The sequence below is a fragment of the Lepidothrix coronata genome, unplaced genomic scaffold, assembly GCF_001604755.1.
Source record: "Lepidothrix coronata isolate B3197 unplaced genomic scaffold, Lepidothrix_coronata-1.0 Scaffold47, whole genome shotgun sequence".
Classification (NCBI taxonomy): Eukaryota; Metazoa; Chordata; class Aves; order Passeriformes; family Pipridae; genus Lepidothrix; species Lepidothrix coronata.
The window spans coordinates 1,232,581-1,251,251 of NW_016690227.1; the positions used below are offsets into that span (position 1 = coordinate 1,232,581).

The 18,671-nt window shown below is 39.5% G+C and overlaps 1 protein-coding gene across 1 annotated transcript in view; it reads right to left on the reverse strand.

The window, feature by feature from the left end:
- The window catches only part of GRB10 (growth factor receptor bound protein 10), a 145,223-nt gene that overhangs the window by 51,133 nt on the left and 75,419 nt on the right, over nucleotides 1-18,671 (reverse strand). The window contains exons 4-5 of the mRNA XM_017814902.1: nucleotides 5,633-5,849; nucleotides 2,757-2,898 (exon numbers count right to left, since the gene is read on the reverse strand). Coding sequence (XP_017670391.1) covers nucleotides 2,757-2,898; nucleotides 5,633-5,849 — 359 coding nt within the window. The remainder of the gene's footprint in view (nucleotides 1-2,756; nucleotides 2,899-5,632; nucleotides 5,850-18,671) is intronic.

The window sequence follows — 18,671 nt, forward strand, 5'->3', positions numbered from 1 at the left end:
TGCATTTCTTATGAAGTTGTATCAGACATCCCAGCTTTCCAGTGACCCCCCCACTGTTTCACATGGTCAGCAAACAAAATATATCCACTCCTTTCTGAAATCCCCTAAAGCTACATTAACCTGTGTCCCTGTCAAGTGCCCTAGATAGGAGCTGACCAACGACAACACTTCTTCCACTCCATGAGTGTGTTGTGATGCCCTGTGTGATCAGAGTTGCAGCACTGCTGGCCAGAACTGCTATTTGCTTATTTACCTTCAGATGCACAAAAGGAATCACTTTTCACTAACACCTCATATATCCCATGTAATTAGAATGGCTCATTCTACTCTCCAAATTTAATCTTTGTTTATAATCTACGAGCAGAGAACCTGAAATTAAGCATCTTGATATTGAACCTTGGTTTGCATTCAGTATTGTATTTCTATTTTTCTTAAAGCACAACTTATTTTCACTAACTGCCAGCTATTAAAACATGCTATTGCGGTCCTTTAACTAACTAACTTAAAGCTCATCACTCATTTTTTTAAACAGTAGTTTATTTTGGATCTACGGACATTATCTAAGCCAGAGCATGTCCTAAAATAATTTACTCAAATTCCTAAACTTTACATTTTTTCAACGGGGTGAAGTTGGAAAGATGTATAACATTTTTTAAGTTACTGATTTTTTTACTCATGATGTTTAGCAGACTCCACTGAAGGGAACTAGAACTGGGTTAAACACAAATTACAAGGAGGTTGATCAGATAGATTATTTTGTTATCCAACAACGCTCCATGTTTAAAATTGAGGTATAAAAATAAGTTTCCTTCCTTCCCAAAAAACTGAACCTACTCTTCTTTACTTTTGTCCATCAATACTTTAAAACAAGGGAGGGTTTCAGTTCTGTTCCTCTATCCCTTTATTAAAGGGAGGGAAATAATTCATTAGAGAGGGAAAGAACACTTTTCTGTCATTCCCTCACCCTGAGCCAGTGTTTCTCATCTGCCTCCGATGAGTTGAAAAGCTGAAATGAATGGTATATCTGCATCTACAAAAGAAGCTTCTATTGCCCAACATGTTCTACCTTCTCAACTTGTACCCTGAAAGCTTTTACCACTATGATGGATTGTCTTTGATTAAAAAATTTAGCTGCAATCATATTTACACAATATAAACTCTTTCATTTTAGGCTTTTAAAACATTTGTCAAGATTTTACATTTTAAAATTAGGTAGATTAATTTTTTAAAAAACTATAAAGTAAAATTTAGGAAAAAATCTTTTATTCTGTATTCACAGCCATCTTCTCACATACATTAAAAGACTGATTACTTTTATATTTATCTGCTGTTAAACCACTAGTTTCTAAATTCCATCAAAAACTGACTCAGATCATTGAGGATTCCTTAAGACTTTACAAAGCACTGTTTAGGGTGCCTTGGTTAATTTTAATAAAACATGCAGCTAAAAGGCAAAGAATCCCTGAACCCAGGAAATATTTGGAGAGGTAAACATAGGTTCATCAGCAACTACAGTATGTTTCAGAAAGGCAGCTATGGTGCTGTCCTGTTGGCAAGTGCTAGGAGGCAGAACTGCCCTTGGTTTTGTCTCCCGAGAGTCAGATCAACACCGCCTTGGCAAAACACCCTCTCTGCTTAGGTCTCTGACAGGGCCCTGTGCTAAATTCCCAAGAGGATGACTCAATTTTTTCCCAGTGCATTATTTGGTTATTTGCCTGTCTTGTATTTGTAAGAAATACAGTAAAACCAATGAAGATGCACTGTGTCTTTCAAGACAGCAGGCAGCTCTTCGTGGCAATGTAATGCAATACAGAACATGCGAGGGCAAACATTAGGGTCTACTCCTTGTAGCTGAACTGTCCACCCAAACCATTTATCTGTCAGAGCAGATGTAGGAGCTAATTACAAACTAACTGGACAGTGACGCAAAACTTCTTAATATTTTTGGGTACATGAGCACAGAACTACTGTAAGCCAATGGTCAGTAAGAGTAACCTATCCTTTCATTCCCATGCAAGTCAACACAGTTTGTTATATAAAGGGTTTTGAGCCCAGCTTTAGTGTTTCAGTGTGCTTGAGGAACAATACAAAACAAGATGACTATTTCTCAGAGGGTAGAGTAGGACAGAGAAGAAAAACTGCAGTGTTGCTGGGGTTATTGCTCTGGACCACATGGCAACTCAGTCTGTGCTATCTTCACTGCCAAGAACCTAGAGAATGACTCCACCAGCTTTCCATGGGACAGCACTCCCCTTAAATCCCATTACAAGGAGCTGTGCCTAGTTACATGCTCTTAAGAACACTATTTTGCTTTTTAAGCAGCTTCATGAAAAACAGCAAAATAAAGCACCACCATGACTTTAAAGAAGCCACCTGTTCAATGTTTTTGTGGCACCTAGAACATGCAGTATAGTATGCACAGATCCTCCTCCAACTCTAAGCTAATTAACTTGACTTCTGAATTAGCAAGTCTTTCTATTGAATAACAAAATCTGAAAGACACTAGACATTATTGCTTCATTCACGACATGCTTTTATCTGAAAGAGGCTTACATCATTTATACACTTAATTCTTACAAGCCTTTTAGGAAAGGAAGCCTATTTGAAGATACTCTCTCGGCCAGTGCTGCCCTACTCACAGACAAAGTCTACAAGTGTTTTTACTTATCTTGAAGCTTTTTTCTGCTTTCAAAATGAAGTAGTCCACTGCTATTTTGCACGCAAATGGATGACCCAAAACTTTGTCCCATACTCACATGCTTACTAGCAGGTTGACTCTGAGGTAAAGATCCAGGGGCCAGCACTGGAGAGCTTGCGGGGCTACAAAGTTCTGGGAAGGGATTTGGGATGGCTGGCAATGATGATGTTCTGAATTGCTGTTCTTCTTCTTGAAGACGCCTATAGACACAGAAGCACTAAGCATTAAGAGGAGCAAACTGGCATCACTAGACCTGGATCTCCTGCCCCACCATTTATGACTGACACTAATGACAAGGTCAAACCCACTTTTTTTCTAAGCAACTACTATACAGTTACAGCACCTGCTAGAGCTAAGAAGGTAACTGCATTGAAAAATGACCAGTTAGGTGCTTATGCTTGTTTTGTTGCTTATAATTTGATTACTTGGGTGAGTAACTAGGGAACTGTGCAAATAAAATAAACAGAAATATCTATCTGTACTCTTACTGTTGTAAACACTAGCTTATAAGCTTAAGCTCTGTGTGCCAGAAGGTCAGTAAAGCTCTTCCAAACCAACGTGAAAGAGGAGAACACAACAGCTGTCACTTGGAGCCAAATTTCACACGGATTTGAAAACAAATGTGTACCCCACTCTAAAGTTCTCTAAGCTGAGACTGAAACAGTATTGTCACCTCTTTATAACACCAGATTCTATCTCCAAGCAACTTGGCATTTTCTGGAGAAATGAAAAGGCAAAGACAGCTTCAGCAATAAGCTGCAATTACACCCTCCCACCTTATGCCAGTTGTACAGTTACTGTTCAGGTAAATTTGCACCTACCGAAATGTGCCTCATGAGTATACATAGGACCAACAAGAGTTTCAAGCTCCAGTTTATAATACACCTGCACTGTCCACACCAACAAAAAGGAAAACTAAAGCCTACCAGAAAAGCTGTAAGACCTATTCATGACCACATAGATGGCTTTAGGTTTCCCTAATGCCAGGGCATCACCACTGAAGATGCACTAGGTGACTGCAGCAGTCTGCCCTTCAAGGCCTGAGCAGAAGGCACCATCTAGTGGCAATCATGGAAGTTTCCAGAGATAATCAACTAACTTTTGTATTTGAAGGACAAATCATTAAAAACTCAATTTGCTCTCATTTTTCCCCATGCCTTCAGCAAGCACAGCCTCCTTAACAGAGCTGCCTGGGAGACAATTGCTGGGTTTGCCCCTGGTGGTGTGTCCCACTCTGGGTACACTCACTGTCTTTGTACCAGAACCCAGGGGCTGATAACGTTAACTACTATGAAATCTGCTCCACAGATAACTCTGTCCTGCAATTCTGTGCCTCAGTGTTCCACAAATGAGCCTTGGACATCTGGGGGTTTGCCATAAATAGCAGGCTCCAGCCATAACTATGAAAACTACTGCTTGTCTACATTCCAACAACTACTTGACCTGCTTGATTTTTTTTTTTTTTTGTGCTCCCCATGTTTGCAGTTCCCTGTAGCACAGGGTAAAAAGAGAGTGTAAGATTTCTTCAGACCACTAGACATGACATATCAGCAACTGTGCAATAGTGCACCGTACTGCAAGTTTTTGACTGACCTCCACTGTAAGAAGTGGAACCACAGACTCAATACAATTAGAAAGGTGTGGTTTCCTTGAAATGGGAGTTCTCTGTGCTGCACTCTGCTGTGTCTGTACTACTGCCAGTGCATTGTTTACTTCCTGACTGATACGCATATGAACCTGTGTTCTCAAGAGACCACAGCCAATCACTCTGTTCTGGCTGCAAAGAAGATGCAGCCTTTCCCCCTGTAGGGGTCTAGATTAACTTGAATAAAAGTTTTGCCATTATTTTCTTTAATGATAAAACACACTATGTTCTTGTGTGTATGGGAGTACAGACTTCAGAAAGGCAGAGTGTTCTCAAAATAGAGTTTCTAAGTTTTGAAATGCAAAAAATAGTTTAAATTAAGTGTTTTGACTGAGATATTTACAGTTACACTACTCCAGAGAGTACACTTTCTAGTACAGCCCTATTCAAGGTTAAGTATGAAATACTTGTAGAATTAATTGCATCATCAACTGACTTGGTTGCGTTACAGTTACTGCATACTACCCATTCAAATAGAAAAGCTGTCTATCTTAAGAATACTGTTCCTATAGGTAATACATCCATGTAAAGGACTAGAAGCAATCCCTTCCACATCTGGGATTTTTCTTTTATTATATTATTACTTTTCACTTTGTTATTATTATTACTTTTTAGAGAAGACATTGCTAACTAGAAGGAAATAAATTTATTTACCTACTTATGCTGACAGGAGCTCCTTTCCTCCTGCTGCCTAAAAAGAAGATTTTAAGAACCTATACATCACCTATAGACTCTCTCATCACCATCAAGAGTTTTTCACTTGAAGTTTGAATTCCAGTCCTCATCCTTAGAACAGGGGGACAACTTTAACACTTCTTTTTTTGGCAATGACTCACACAATGCACTCAAGTGAGACGAAAGTGCTCTAGGAAGAACAATTAAATAACTGAGAGGCACTTCCTGTATATCAAAACTACCTGAACACAGCCTCACCTATCTACACAATCTCTTATGTTTAAAAACACCAAGAAGCTGTCAGTAGGCACCATACCTGAGAGAACAGGTATGGTTTTTAAGAATTTGGAAACAAATCCAAGTATGTCTATAATTTCTGCCAATTGGTACCAATGATACACTTCTACACGTCAGCTACTACAGATACATCAAACCTACATGATAATACGTGGAAATATTATGTCCTTCACCTACCTGGTACATTTTTCTATGCAAAAGTCCACTCTAAGGCTATTCAGTTCCTTACCAAAGTGGATCTCCTATTTTAAAATGTAGTTCCTTTGAAACTACTTGGTGACACCTTAGCAAAAAGGAGGCGAGTCCCTTGTTCCTACCTGACTGCCATGATGCGCACGGGCTGAGACCGCTGCACCTTCTGCCTTGGAGACGTGGGCTGCAGTGTGCCGGGTCCCGAGGATGGCAGCTGGCTACGGCTGAGCTGACCATTTTGAAGGAGCGGAGTGGTTTCCGACTGCATGCTACATGTGGAGTATAGACTTTCAAATGAGGAATTCATGTCATTTACCAAAGCTTCTAGGTCCACATCATCATCTGGAAGAAAAAATAAAGGCAGTGTAATGCAGCTGGAAGTCCCAGATAAAAGAAACATGGCAAGAGCAAAGACAAAGTTTCAGTAAAACTGTCACATAATTTTATAGTTATATTTTAACAGTGCAAATTTTTATTGCAGTAATAATTTATTTATTTAAAGGCAGCTAGTAAAAGCCAGCAATGGACATTTGTTTTGTCTTCCTTGGTGAAAACTACTCATGCAGAATGAAATATTTCTATAATAGTATTTATACATACACATGTGGGGGGGTGAGTGTGTGGATATATAACCAGAATTTGGTGAGATTTTTAATGACAATGCTAATGTGAAGCACCACTTCTCTTACGGATACATTTCAAAAGTGTACCATTTACAAATATCTCAGTTCAGCTTGTCAGTGTATCAAGTTCAGTTTGCCAGTGTAATAAAAACACTTTGTAAGACCAAATAATTTAGAAGAAAAAAACATAAGACAGTGCTGCAGAAGTCAATAGCTGGAAGACACACTCACTCCTCTGTTGCATGCATCGGAAAGCCAACATTATATCTTTAAAAAAAAAACCCTGTATTTCTGCATATTTTTGTGATACAGTATTTTGAAGGGCACTCCAAGGACTTTCATAAAAAGATCCATCTGTGTCCTTGCTCTTACAGCGTGACAGATAGACCCCTACCTTAAAGAGCTCAACGTAAATCAACCAGGGATGTGGTGTGGGTGGCTGGAGAAATATCAGTCCCTAAAAAGGACACCAACCTTTCCACATACGCCACCTTACCTCACTGTAAATAAGTAACTTGTGCTCAATCATTCCTCTTTAATGATCATAATTACTCTGCAAGACAACAGAACTCTGTGAGCCCTTTGCACTAACCACTCTCTGAACTCCTATTGCAGAGCACTGTAATTACTCCCTAGCCACAAGTTACGTCATCCCCTATCAGGAGTTCAGTGGGCTGATGAACACACACATCGATATCTGCTTCTGGTTACAGCACAGCCACTGCCTGAACAGCTACTTCTGACTAAACAGAGCTTTATGCATTCAAAAATGTGCCCTTATTTTCCAGCTGTACCAACTGGCCTGGCAAAATATACCATTGCTGCCTGCAAACTTTCTATCTCACAAAACTTTTTATGACATGGATGGTAAGTAGGGAGAAGTAATGGAGCTAGCAAATACTTGCACAGTGCTATGCAGCTAAAACACACCTTATTTTCTGATATCCACTCTTTTGCCATGTTTTCTAGGTAAATGAACCACCAGAAGCAGCTATTCAGCTTGCAACTAACTGTACTACTTTCTTTTAGATATCATAAATCATTTTGAACTAGTATCACATTTCTTGAGGATATAATCTGAAACAGCACCACTGAATTTCTGTCCACCAACAACATGCCTTGATAACCATCTGAACGTGACATTTACACAGCAATTGTTTGGGATGCTGACAACCCCAGTTCTCAGTGTTGGATGAACAAAAGATCTGCTCAGAATTAAATAGGTGCTGGTCCATGTCTCTACACCTGAGCTCTATTTAGTGACTATGTTCCTCACTGAAAGTCAGTAGGCTCTTTACTACAGTAACAGCCACTTAGCCTTCACTGAAAACGTACTCAGAGGACTTCTAGGTTTGAACATGTGTCCAAAAAAAAAAAAAAACCCCAAACAAAAAACCCTCACATGACCCCATAAACAGGTTGTTTCCTTTAATTTCTTTATGGTCATTTTCCTCCATCTGTAGTACTTAACAGCTACTACACTACTACTAGGATTCACCTTCACTAGGCTACACCATCTTTTCTGTCCGTCAGCTAGTTCATGCATTTTAAACAATCTAAGCTTTGCTTTGCTTGGACAAAGTCTACAATAATTTTCCTGCTATTTTTAGCAATCTTGAGACAGAGATGCAATTTAAATTTCATTACTCCAGATTCTTATCCCATTTGGAGAGGACATATTGAAAACACTTCTTGAGCAATCACAAGGTAACCACAGGAGTAGGAGTATAAAGAGGAAGAGGCCAAATTACAAGGCTTTAGAATTTTATCACTCATCCAAAGTACCAGAAGACTGAGCTGTAGGGTGTCAGGTGACTGTCCAGTAAAAGCTTTGGAGTTGGATGTAGGAGACATAAAAGACAGACCCTGGCTGCAGAGTCAGGGAGTATATATTACAGCAACCAACAGCAATTGTTTATCAGGGTGAAAAGCAGAAAGGGAAGAAAGTCAAGGTGTACATTCAATGGAAGTCCGTATGGCTTGGTCCACAAGGGTGCTAATTTATTAACAATTTAGACAAAGTTATTAGTGTGCAAGATCATTAAGTTTTCAGGTGATTGTAACATGGAAGGAGCGATTAAGAGTCATCTCAAGCTATCCCTGAAAAATCAAATAGTTACAAAGGTGTCCAATGTAGCCTAATATGCATAAAACAAGGCACTTCATGCAAAACAGTAAGCAAACCCAGTACATAGATTGAATTACCATTAGCAAGCTTTTAAGTATATCAATTACACACCTAAATTCAACTTCCAACAGGACAAGCACTGACAAGGTGCATATAGAGTTCTCCTAATAATATGTTGCACTAAAGTCCAGAATCTGGTTTCACTCCTCTGTCAACTCCTTTTCTCTGTGGGTGCAGCAGTGCTAATAATAGCCCTCAGTCTTGCTATAAAACTTCTGCAGGAGCACAGATCCTTATGCTTTTTAAAGACAAAGCCTGCAATCTTGAATTTCATACAGCTTCATCTCCATACAATGGCATTTACTACTAAATACCATTGCGTTTTGAAGAGATTTCAGCATTATGCAATAGGAAACCTCACTGCTTCAGCCTACACCTCAGAAGTGCCAGCAGATGTCTCAGCCTGCCAAGTAATCCAGTATGTTACTTGTGATGGTTCTCTACAAAGCTTAACTAAATAAAAATGAAATATGCCATCCATGGAATTTCTAACTACTTTAACCATCTGCAGGTATACTGTTCAGAAGGGTATTTCATACATAGTGCAATCCTTCAAAGTATCTTTCTCCACTAACCAGTGAGCCTCCATCGAAAGCACTCTACATGGGAAGAAAAAAAGCTGGCAAAACTGACTTTGAGGAGCTTGCTAGTCAGCAGCAAAATTTGCAAATCATAGGGCTTTGAGCCAGCATGGCACTATGCTGGCCCTCTAAGTGTTTGCACACAAATTCTGTGACTGACCTGGAAGGATCTATCAAGCAGAGTTGCAGGTAGCTGAGGAACCTCTAGATTTCCAGCTATCTTGCAGACATGCACTTCCAGGGCTACAAAAGGATATTTTCCTTAATCTGTACTGAATTCTGCCATAAGATCAATGAGTATGAAAGTGGATATTCAAGGGCTATTTTTTCGCTTCAACTGAACAGCATAGATGATAGCTTACCACTTCCACGCACAAACATGCAAACAGCTTTTGACTATACTTTTAAAAGGAAAACCTTGCAAAACCTAGCTCTGACATACTTCTGATGGTGGACAGGGTACTGGCAGTTTTATAGACTCTTCTGTGAGCAATGTTCTTTCTCAAACTAGAACCAAAGTGCATACACCGACAGCTGCCTGAACTTCATCTTGTTTCTTTGCCTGCAACTTGTTAAACTTTGGCTTTGTTCAGAAACCAGCTATGCTGGATGTTGCAAGTAATATTTTTGGTAAAGTAAATCATGATTTCAATTACAAGAAAAAAATCTGAGAGTTCAGTCCAAGGAAAAAATGAAACTTTGTTACAAAACCTCTACTGAGATATTGAGCTAAGCTATCATCTTCCACTAAAACAAAGCACTTTGAATACTTTCTGAATGTTTTCGAGCATGCCATAGGAGGGATGATAACCCCTAAATTAGGCCTGAGGAAACTTTAATCTGTGTTTAACCATGTCCCATTTGTCTTTCTCCTTCTAGTCCTTCTCTATCCCCTAGATCCTCATTTATTTACTTATTTTGGTAGTTGTTGGCCTTGACATGTTAAGCTCAGCTAACAAGACTAAGCAGGATCCCACTTATTCTGAAGCGACATAAAGCTGAAATGATCCCTGCTCATCTTCATCTGTGCCAGTCTCTCAAAGAAAGCAGGTATTTCCATGGCTGTCAAGGGTCTCATTGCATTGCAGAAATTTACTGAAAAAAAAAAGGATGAACATGGAAAGAATCTCAGCTTTCGACTACAGACCAGGATGCATTTCATGTCCTCAGTGGCAGTTTGGCAAATACCCTCCCCTTTTACACATGGTCTACAGTTCACAGGAAACGCTACAAAAAACATAACAGGACTTAAGTGAGCTGTGATTTAAGAGGTTTGTAAAAACCTTTTATTTTAAAAAATAAATAATTTCCTTCTAATTTGCTCATTTTTTAATTTAATCATCCAGCATTATCCCTTGTATCAGTTCACAGAGAATACTGATGCGAGAGTTACTAGGAATTCAGTAGGAGATTTATAAAAAGGCTGTACCACTTTTCTGCCACCATGAAATTAAGTCTGGTACTATATGAAGCCTAACAGCATGTATATAAACAACTATCTGATATAGTAATGCAGCTGTCGATTGATCACCTCTTCCTATTTGACAACCTAACTATGGCAATCAGTTCCCCAAAATGAGTTTCAGTGCAGCACAGTCAAGATCCACCTTGACAAAATAAAGAAACTAAGATATAACTACTATAAGATTTCATTCAGGTTTAGCTCAGTAGAGGATGGTATCAAAGTGGTTAGCAGGCCCTCCTGCACACATTAGGAGACAGATGGAAACAATGAAAGAAAAGGAACAAGTTGTAGATATCCTAGCATCCTGCACTGATGATGGAGTCAAACATTATGTAAATTATAGGTGATACAGGGAAAATATATTTATATTAAAATGGACAGAAGGACTTAACCAGAATTTGAAAAGGGGGGAAAAACTTGTGGTATCCACCTCAGCATCCTGTTTCAAATCCTCTAAAACTGCATATAAGTTATTCTGATTCATATTGGTGATGCAAGTATGTTTTGCAAGGATGTTGGTATTGTGGAAATCTCATGATTTACGATCAAAAATTCAGGTAACGATTACAGTGATGAGTATACAAACTCCTTTTCTAAGACAACCCCTTATTAAGGGGATCCCTTGCATATGGGAACTGCAGCATGTCCCTCCAGTGCTGCGTCCAAATGCTGTTTTAATAGGATTTTTTTTTAGAAATCTCAGTCATTAAAACTTTTTGAAAGTATACTATTGCTGACAACACACAGTTGTAACAATGCAAACAGAAGTCCATTCTAGGTAACACTCATACTCCTCTGTTACTTTTTCCCTCTGAGCATGTAACTACATTTCCTATGTTCACCCAAATGTCTCGCATTCCTCCATAGTCTGATTCCAGCTTCCACTAACGCCACAGGCACCAGCTGACTATTCTGACCTGCAATTTTTGTACAATTGCTACCTACAGTCCCACTACAGATGCATGCATTTAGCACTTGGCAGCTTGTACACTTCTGAGAGATGCATGCAACAGAAGGTAGAGGATAATAAGCAGATCTCTTACAATTTTTTAAAAACCCCACAGTGACCTCTACAGTGATGTTACAGCTGAATGACCCCCTCTGTTCCCAATATCAGCTCCAATTCTATGCAGTCTCTCCCCTCCTAATTTCCTGAAAACTCCACACAGGTGGATAGTTTTGCACAAGAAAAAAAAGACAATATAAAAAATATTTGCAAACCCTATGCTCTCTCACTGTTCTCCAGATCAGAGAATGCTGTCAAACCCAATTATAAAAGTATCAAGACCGCCTTGGTTGAACATTAGAAGCTTAGAGGTTTGTTGTTCATTTCAAGTCAAACCAGAAGACAGAAACACAACTTTGTGTCTCAGAGGAATCACCAACTCCAGAGTGGTCAGTCTGAATTAAAAATTACAAGTCAGAGCCCCAAAATTTTATGCACCCTGTAAGTCCATTCCATAAGGAATGGACTCTGCACTGAAGATTCCTTTCCTTTATTACATTCTAATGTTCTTTAGCTCAAGTGAAATCCTCCACTTTGTACTGTAACTATGGTTGCGGGCCTAGAAAATGTCACATCATTGCGTGTGCAGCTTCCAAAATGCTAAATGGACCATGACGTGGAGAGAAGGGCAAGAAACAGAGATGCCGGTTGGTAAAAGAGCGTGAAATTGAGATAGGCATCTGTGCTCTTTGAGCACACTGAAACACCACACAGAGAAATCAACAGCGAACTTTTAACTGCTCCAGTATCCTCGGGGTAATTTTTAAATGGCACATGCATCTATTTCCATTTCTGCCAGTAAGGCTGTGATGGCTAACACCAAATGTATGTACATTAATTACAGGTACGGGAGAAAATTCCCTCTATAGATACCTCTTTTCTACATTTTCATGGTTGGACTCTAGATATGTTCTTAAAACCTGATAGATTTCTTGAAATAGAAGACAAACTAAATTGAACAAAATTAATGTTGCTAGGTAACAACTAAAGGAATAAGCTACATATGAAAGGTGCTGGTAGAAAAAAATCAAAGTTTCAACAAGTAACAGGAGCAACTGGCTATAGGTGCCCTACAGCAGGAAGGAATGAAGTTGTACCCTTAGACTAGTGCATAAAATGAGTTTCAGGAATTCTCATGGAAAAAAAATGGATGGTTAGTTAAAAAATGGAAAATTCAGTTCTTGTCCAGGTCCCACATCTAACGCTTGACATCATAAAAAGTAAATACAATGAAAGCTACACATTTGTGTGGAGGGGGAGTGGATAAGGAGGGCTTATTCATTTAATTCCAGAGGCAAATTAAGGTAAGGCATGTCTCTGATGGAGATTTTAACGGTTTTGTCTTTAATGATGCTGCAATTATTCACAGACAACGTTCAGAAGTGCCTCCCAGTGTGCATGCTCCCATTTCTAACCCAAGAACTGTAGACTCACACTGGTCCTTCTGTGGCATGGATGGATGTTAGTTGCCTTGACAGACGATTGCTGTAGGTGGCTACCACTACCACCACCACCACTACTGCTGAATCCTTGCTTTACTCTAAGACACTCACAAGTGTTAAAGCACTAATAGCATCACTATGAGAGAGGGGTTTGAAATCCAAGGAAAACATCTAAACCATCTAGAATTCTGATTATGTATCTTACAACTATAAGATATAGGATTAAAATATTTAAGTCATGGCCAGTCCCTTTTCCAGACACACATAAACCCTTTGTAAAGCAGAACTGAAACTTAATCTTCCAGATACCCATTTTCTTATAGGAAATTTGCAGCTTTAAAAACCAAAACCAAACAACAACAACAAAAAAACCCATCCCACCACCACAACAAAACCAACCAACTAAACAAACAAACAAACAAAAAAAAACAATGTAGGAAGAAATCATACCTTCCTAAAAAAATCTTCAGGTCAAACTTTGAACCCAAAGGCAAACATGACACCAGCTGATCCCGTGTGACTGCACAGACAGTGGAACTGCCCATCTCCTGTTGGGTGAGCACCCCACACCCTTGTTCAGTTATTGCTGATGGCCAATGACAGCAATCACAAGCAGCTGATGGCCTTTCAAAACTCTCTTTTCAGGCCAATGCCTGCACAACCACTACTGCACAGTAAACACTGAGTAAACACATGACTTAAAGCAGAATATCAGATTAAGTAGACCTCTGGGAAATTGTCATTCTTGAGTTGATTACAAAATCCAGCCATAAGATTAATTTTCAAGAAACTGGTAACATCTGCAGCTTTCTTCCATGAAGTTCAGTGGTTTTCCTGTACCATTTTCTCATGTTACCTACTTTTAGTTCACAAATTTAAGAAAAAGGCTGAGAAAGACCTTAAAAAGAAAGCCTTTATTTGTTTGTGTTTATCAAGGCAGGGGAAAACGCAAAACAGCCTCAGTTACCCAGAGGATAGAAAATAACATCAAGGATAGAAGTAGCACCATAGTGGGCAGAATGGTGTATTCTTTCAAAGGTCAAACCTGGGGTTGGAGTAGACTAATCCTCAAAAAACCCAAGGACTGAGTGGTTACATTGGTGAAGGACGCGATACATCACAGTGAGCAGGCCAGATGGATTTTCCTGGTCCAAAAGTAGTTATGAACAGAGGGAATCCTAAAGCTTAAATTATAGATATATGAGGAATAGTCATGAATCTATAGCCTTATTGTGGCCCTTTCTTAACTCAGGATGAAAAACAAAAAAGACAGTGAACATGGGGGAATGCATGAGACACAGACAGACAGACTGACTTACACAGGCATTCTCTATTCAAGTCTTACCTTCCTGGTAAGGTATTGAATTACCTCAATAGCAAAACTGAGAAAGCAAGTCCTGTCAATACATCCCAAAATGATGATTATAGAAAGACTGTCCCTTATCCTTCAAGAGAACATGTTTGGGGCAATAGCTGGGCAGCAGATGGGCTCCCAGCCTGTGCAGCCCATAAAAAAAAAAAACAAACCAGAAAATTCACTGAAGCTTTTCAGAAAGCAGGCAAAAACTGTGTTAGCCCACCGAGCCATTAAGATACTTACCAGTCAGAACTCAGGAAGCATAACCTTGGGTAGCAATGCGGACATGAACTGAAATACTGTCTGCTGACCACACGGTAAATGCTTGGCAGACTGCATATTATATTAGACAGCCATATTTATAAGAAGATATCCTGTATCAGTAAGAACTGCAATTTGACATAGCAAAGGTCAGGTTTAGTTCCATTTTAATTAAGATTACATACTTCTACATAAAAGAAACAGAATAGAAAACTTTAAAATATTATGCATTTCACTAATGCTTACATGAATAAAAATTATTACTTTTCCCAATTTATTCTACCATTTCCTATATACACATTCTACTCATAACGATTCTCTTAAGTTTTACTTGGATGGTTTATTCTTATCACCTGTGTCAGAGAAAAAAAATAAAAAATGAAAGTGCAAATCAAATATAGACAAATAAACAACATTACTACACAAGTCATATTTCAAAAAGGAGTTAAAAATTCATACAGATGAGAAGAGTTACCTTCTACATCGTATGTGTCTTACAAATCTAAAGCTATTAAAAACAAAGTTAAAAACAGTCAAAGCATCTATTTCTTTCCTTTAGGGAACCTGTGTTCTCCCTCCCTGATTAAACACCATAATACCCAGCCGAGTAATCCCAGTTGAACAATCCTTACAAATCAATATAAGTACCACTGCACGGATTAGTCCCTCCCATCCTGCCAAGAAAGTCCAAGCCTTATCCCTGCTCCGGGAAACATCGTGCGTAACTTCCTAACGTGCTTCTGGGTCGCTCCAGCCAATGCCAGTAATGTGTGTCTGCTCCAGCACCAGTGCTGGCGACTGCTCAGCAAAAGCATCGCCCACCTGTTTGGGGAAATCCCTACCTGGCAGCCAGCAACACCCAGGCTTCTTGCACTGGGGGTTTTATTTCACAGCCACTCCACAACTTAAATACAGCTTTCAAGTAAAAAGTGGTTGGATTAACCCAAAAAGTCCATTAGCATTTCTCTTCAGGAAGTGATGTGTCTGCAGAGCTGGTGCTGAAGCATTATTATTATTATTATTAATATTATTATTATTATTAGTTGTTCTCGTTGTTATTGTTATTAAATTAGGTGTGTCTCTCATCACTTGATACCCGAGCTAACCTTTACTCCTACCAAGTTTAAACCACGAGTTTTAAAATTTGCTTTGAACAGGTTTATTGCTGGCTTAGAAAGCATGTTTGAGGATGTAATACAAGTTCCAAAAGTTGCACACAGCAATTAATGAATCAGCTATTCCTCCAAGTTAATTAAAGATTGCATTTTCAGCACATAATAGTTACCTAGCTGTGACCGATGGACTTGCAAAGCAGGCAACAGGAATATTTCATATTTAAGGTACTTCTTGTCAGAGTTGAGTTAACAGAAACAAAGTCATACAAAAAAGTAAAATGCTTTAATGCCAGGGTAATTTTGATTTCTTTATATCAGTAGCTTTAATATTTTCCTATTAACTCCAATCATCATTTGAGTAAATTAGCTACAAGAGACTGAACTGGGGGAGAGTTGTTTGATATTGCAATACTGCATCAAAAAATCCTTCTCTAAGAGCCTGTTGAGGATTAAAATAAATTTACTTATAGAACATTAGAAATTGCCTCTGACTTGGGACTTTTAAACCTGGCACCTGACAAATAACGATGAGCACGCTTGCCTACCTTAGCTCTGCTTCACAGATGAAGGCAGCTGTCACCAGATGTCCTCTTGGTGCCTGTGCAGCACCAATATAAGCTTCCCGTACACTTCTTTGCCCCACTAAAGGACCAGTGTTTTCGGGCATGCATTTGATTTCATATGCAGACAGATATGCTTTCTCTGAATTGGCTGTCTATTTTAGGCTCTCCCTTCAGGCAAGCTGAGCGGTTATTTCCAAAAATCACACAGTCCTTTTGGGCACCGAATAAGGAGATCTCCCCTGGCCCCATCAGCAAAGGGTGGATAAATTGTGAGGAATTACTGCTGTAACACAGCGCAAACCTCCACTGCGTGAGAAGGGAACGCCACAGTCCTGCCTCACGGATCCCCAGATGGCAAAGCATATTGCTGCAGTCTCATCCCAAATGGCGGTGTGGAGCCACCACTGAAGGTGTCTGTACCGCACACCGCTGATGCGAAAAACAGTCATTTATAAAATCTCTGTGACGCTTCCCTCTGCCATACACTGACTCCAAGAACTCCTGCTAGCCAACATGTTTTTTTTTTTTAAACACAAAAAAAAAACCCCAACAAAACAAAAACCCAACAAAACGAAAAACCCAACCCCAATCAAAACTACCAACGACAACCCTGAGACCAGCAACAATACAAAAGAACAAGTAATGTGAATTTACCATTCAAATCTTCATTGAAAATCAGCGTAAATTTATCTAGGCCTAAGAAAACCAGAAACGTGCTAATATTTCTTCTGAATTCATCAAACAAAGTTTCCTTTTCTTTCAGCGACTCAAAGCCTGGTCCTTTGTGATTTAATATCCTGCTGCACTGGTGAAAATCAGTCAGGATCAGGCTTACCCAGAGGCAAAAGCTGAAGGTGTGCTACACAGAAGACTCCTCACATATTGGTGTGAGCCAAAACCAACTTGTCCATTATGCCAGTTTTCCTTCTGAGACCCATGTGCCTGATTTTACAAGTTGTGTGCATTCCCGCTCCAGGTACACAGCGTGCCCTGTGATTTTGCCCGCTGCTCTTCTCCATCTAGTCGGTGTTCAGGGAGCCCAATTCCCTGTCTAGATTCACCTCCTTGCACACCCATATAACAAGGCTGGAAGCAGGACACAAGATACTTTCCCCCATGTCTGTTAACAGACCATTGCTTCTTACAAGGCCATCTCCATTTCCTTCACCCCACGTGACAAGGATGTCACCGGCATGCTCAAAAGAGCTTGCAGGGCACCAGTGTCCTGCACTGCGCTGCCTTAAGTCACCTCCACCACTCCTCTTAGGAATGACGCCCCAAAAACCTCTGGGCGCAGGGTCAGTGTTCACAAGGGGTGAGACAACCTGCTCACCTGGCTCTGTTTCACATCTGAAATACAGCCCAGAAAAGCAGCGAAGATTGGCTTCCTCTGCCAAAAGCACGCCCACATATTTACAGACCTAGAAAGCCTTAGACCTAGAAAGAGGTAATGCGTCAACAGGACAGAGCTTAAGGTAGGCCAAAAGTGTTGCTGTAAAGCCTGAAGGCTCTGAAGGACTTCTCTCGATGGCTTTTTCACAGTGTCAGCAGCTCCAGGTTAGCCACTGTGGTAGTAATACCCACGGGTGTCCCAGCAGCAAGCTTTTCCAGCTTCGGTTCCCTGACTGAATGATTTGTCAGTGATGCTACTCTAGCTTTGGAGATGACTTTAGTATATTGCATATTCACCCTCTGATACATATTTTTTCTAACTAGTCTCTAAAACTCATTGTCATCTTCTGAAGAATATTTATAGTTATTCTTGAAGGAATGAAGTTACCTAACTGTAGTTGCTGGGCTCATCACCCACTTGTCTTTGAGTTGCAGACCTTGTAACTTAGAAACCCATCATCTGCAGCACTTTCAAATTCATAGGGACTTGGAATATTTTACTATGCCTGAGCTCTCCAGGATTTTTGAACCACTTAAAGGCCAAACCACAAAAACATACAAAAAAAAGAATAATTCTCTTTTGCTCTTGAACAGCAGCAAGCTCACAAATTAATTGCAAAGATAAACAAAAAATTAGCAGCCCCCATGAAGCCTTGTTTTATATATAAACTTAAAAACATCCTAGCATATAAATTTTAGAAGTGTATGTATATGAAAACTCGAGAAACACATATGTCAGTTAGGAGCGTTAACAAGATACAGCCAGTGTAAGACATGTTCTTGCGCAGTTACAAATCCTCTCAGGCAGTGGTGCTGTAACATACTGTAACATCTCACTGCTTCTAACCTCATCTTGTGCATGTCACAAATTGCCTGCAATCTTGATTTGGACAGAAAGACTTAAATATTGTTACTGCAATCCTAATACCATTAACGAAATTACATACTAATTGCTTTGGTCAGTAGCACCTTATACACTTTAATTACTTAAGCAGCTGCTTGCTGTTAAGAACTCCAAATTTAGCTACATCTCATGCTATATTTTGACTTTTTTTTTTATTTAGGTGGTTTGTCCCATTTAACTCTGGCTTTATTTAGCTGAAAATATAACTAGCTCGGCAGAAGCTTGTCCTTTTTAATAGGCACAAAGAGACGTGGAAAAAGTAGCAAA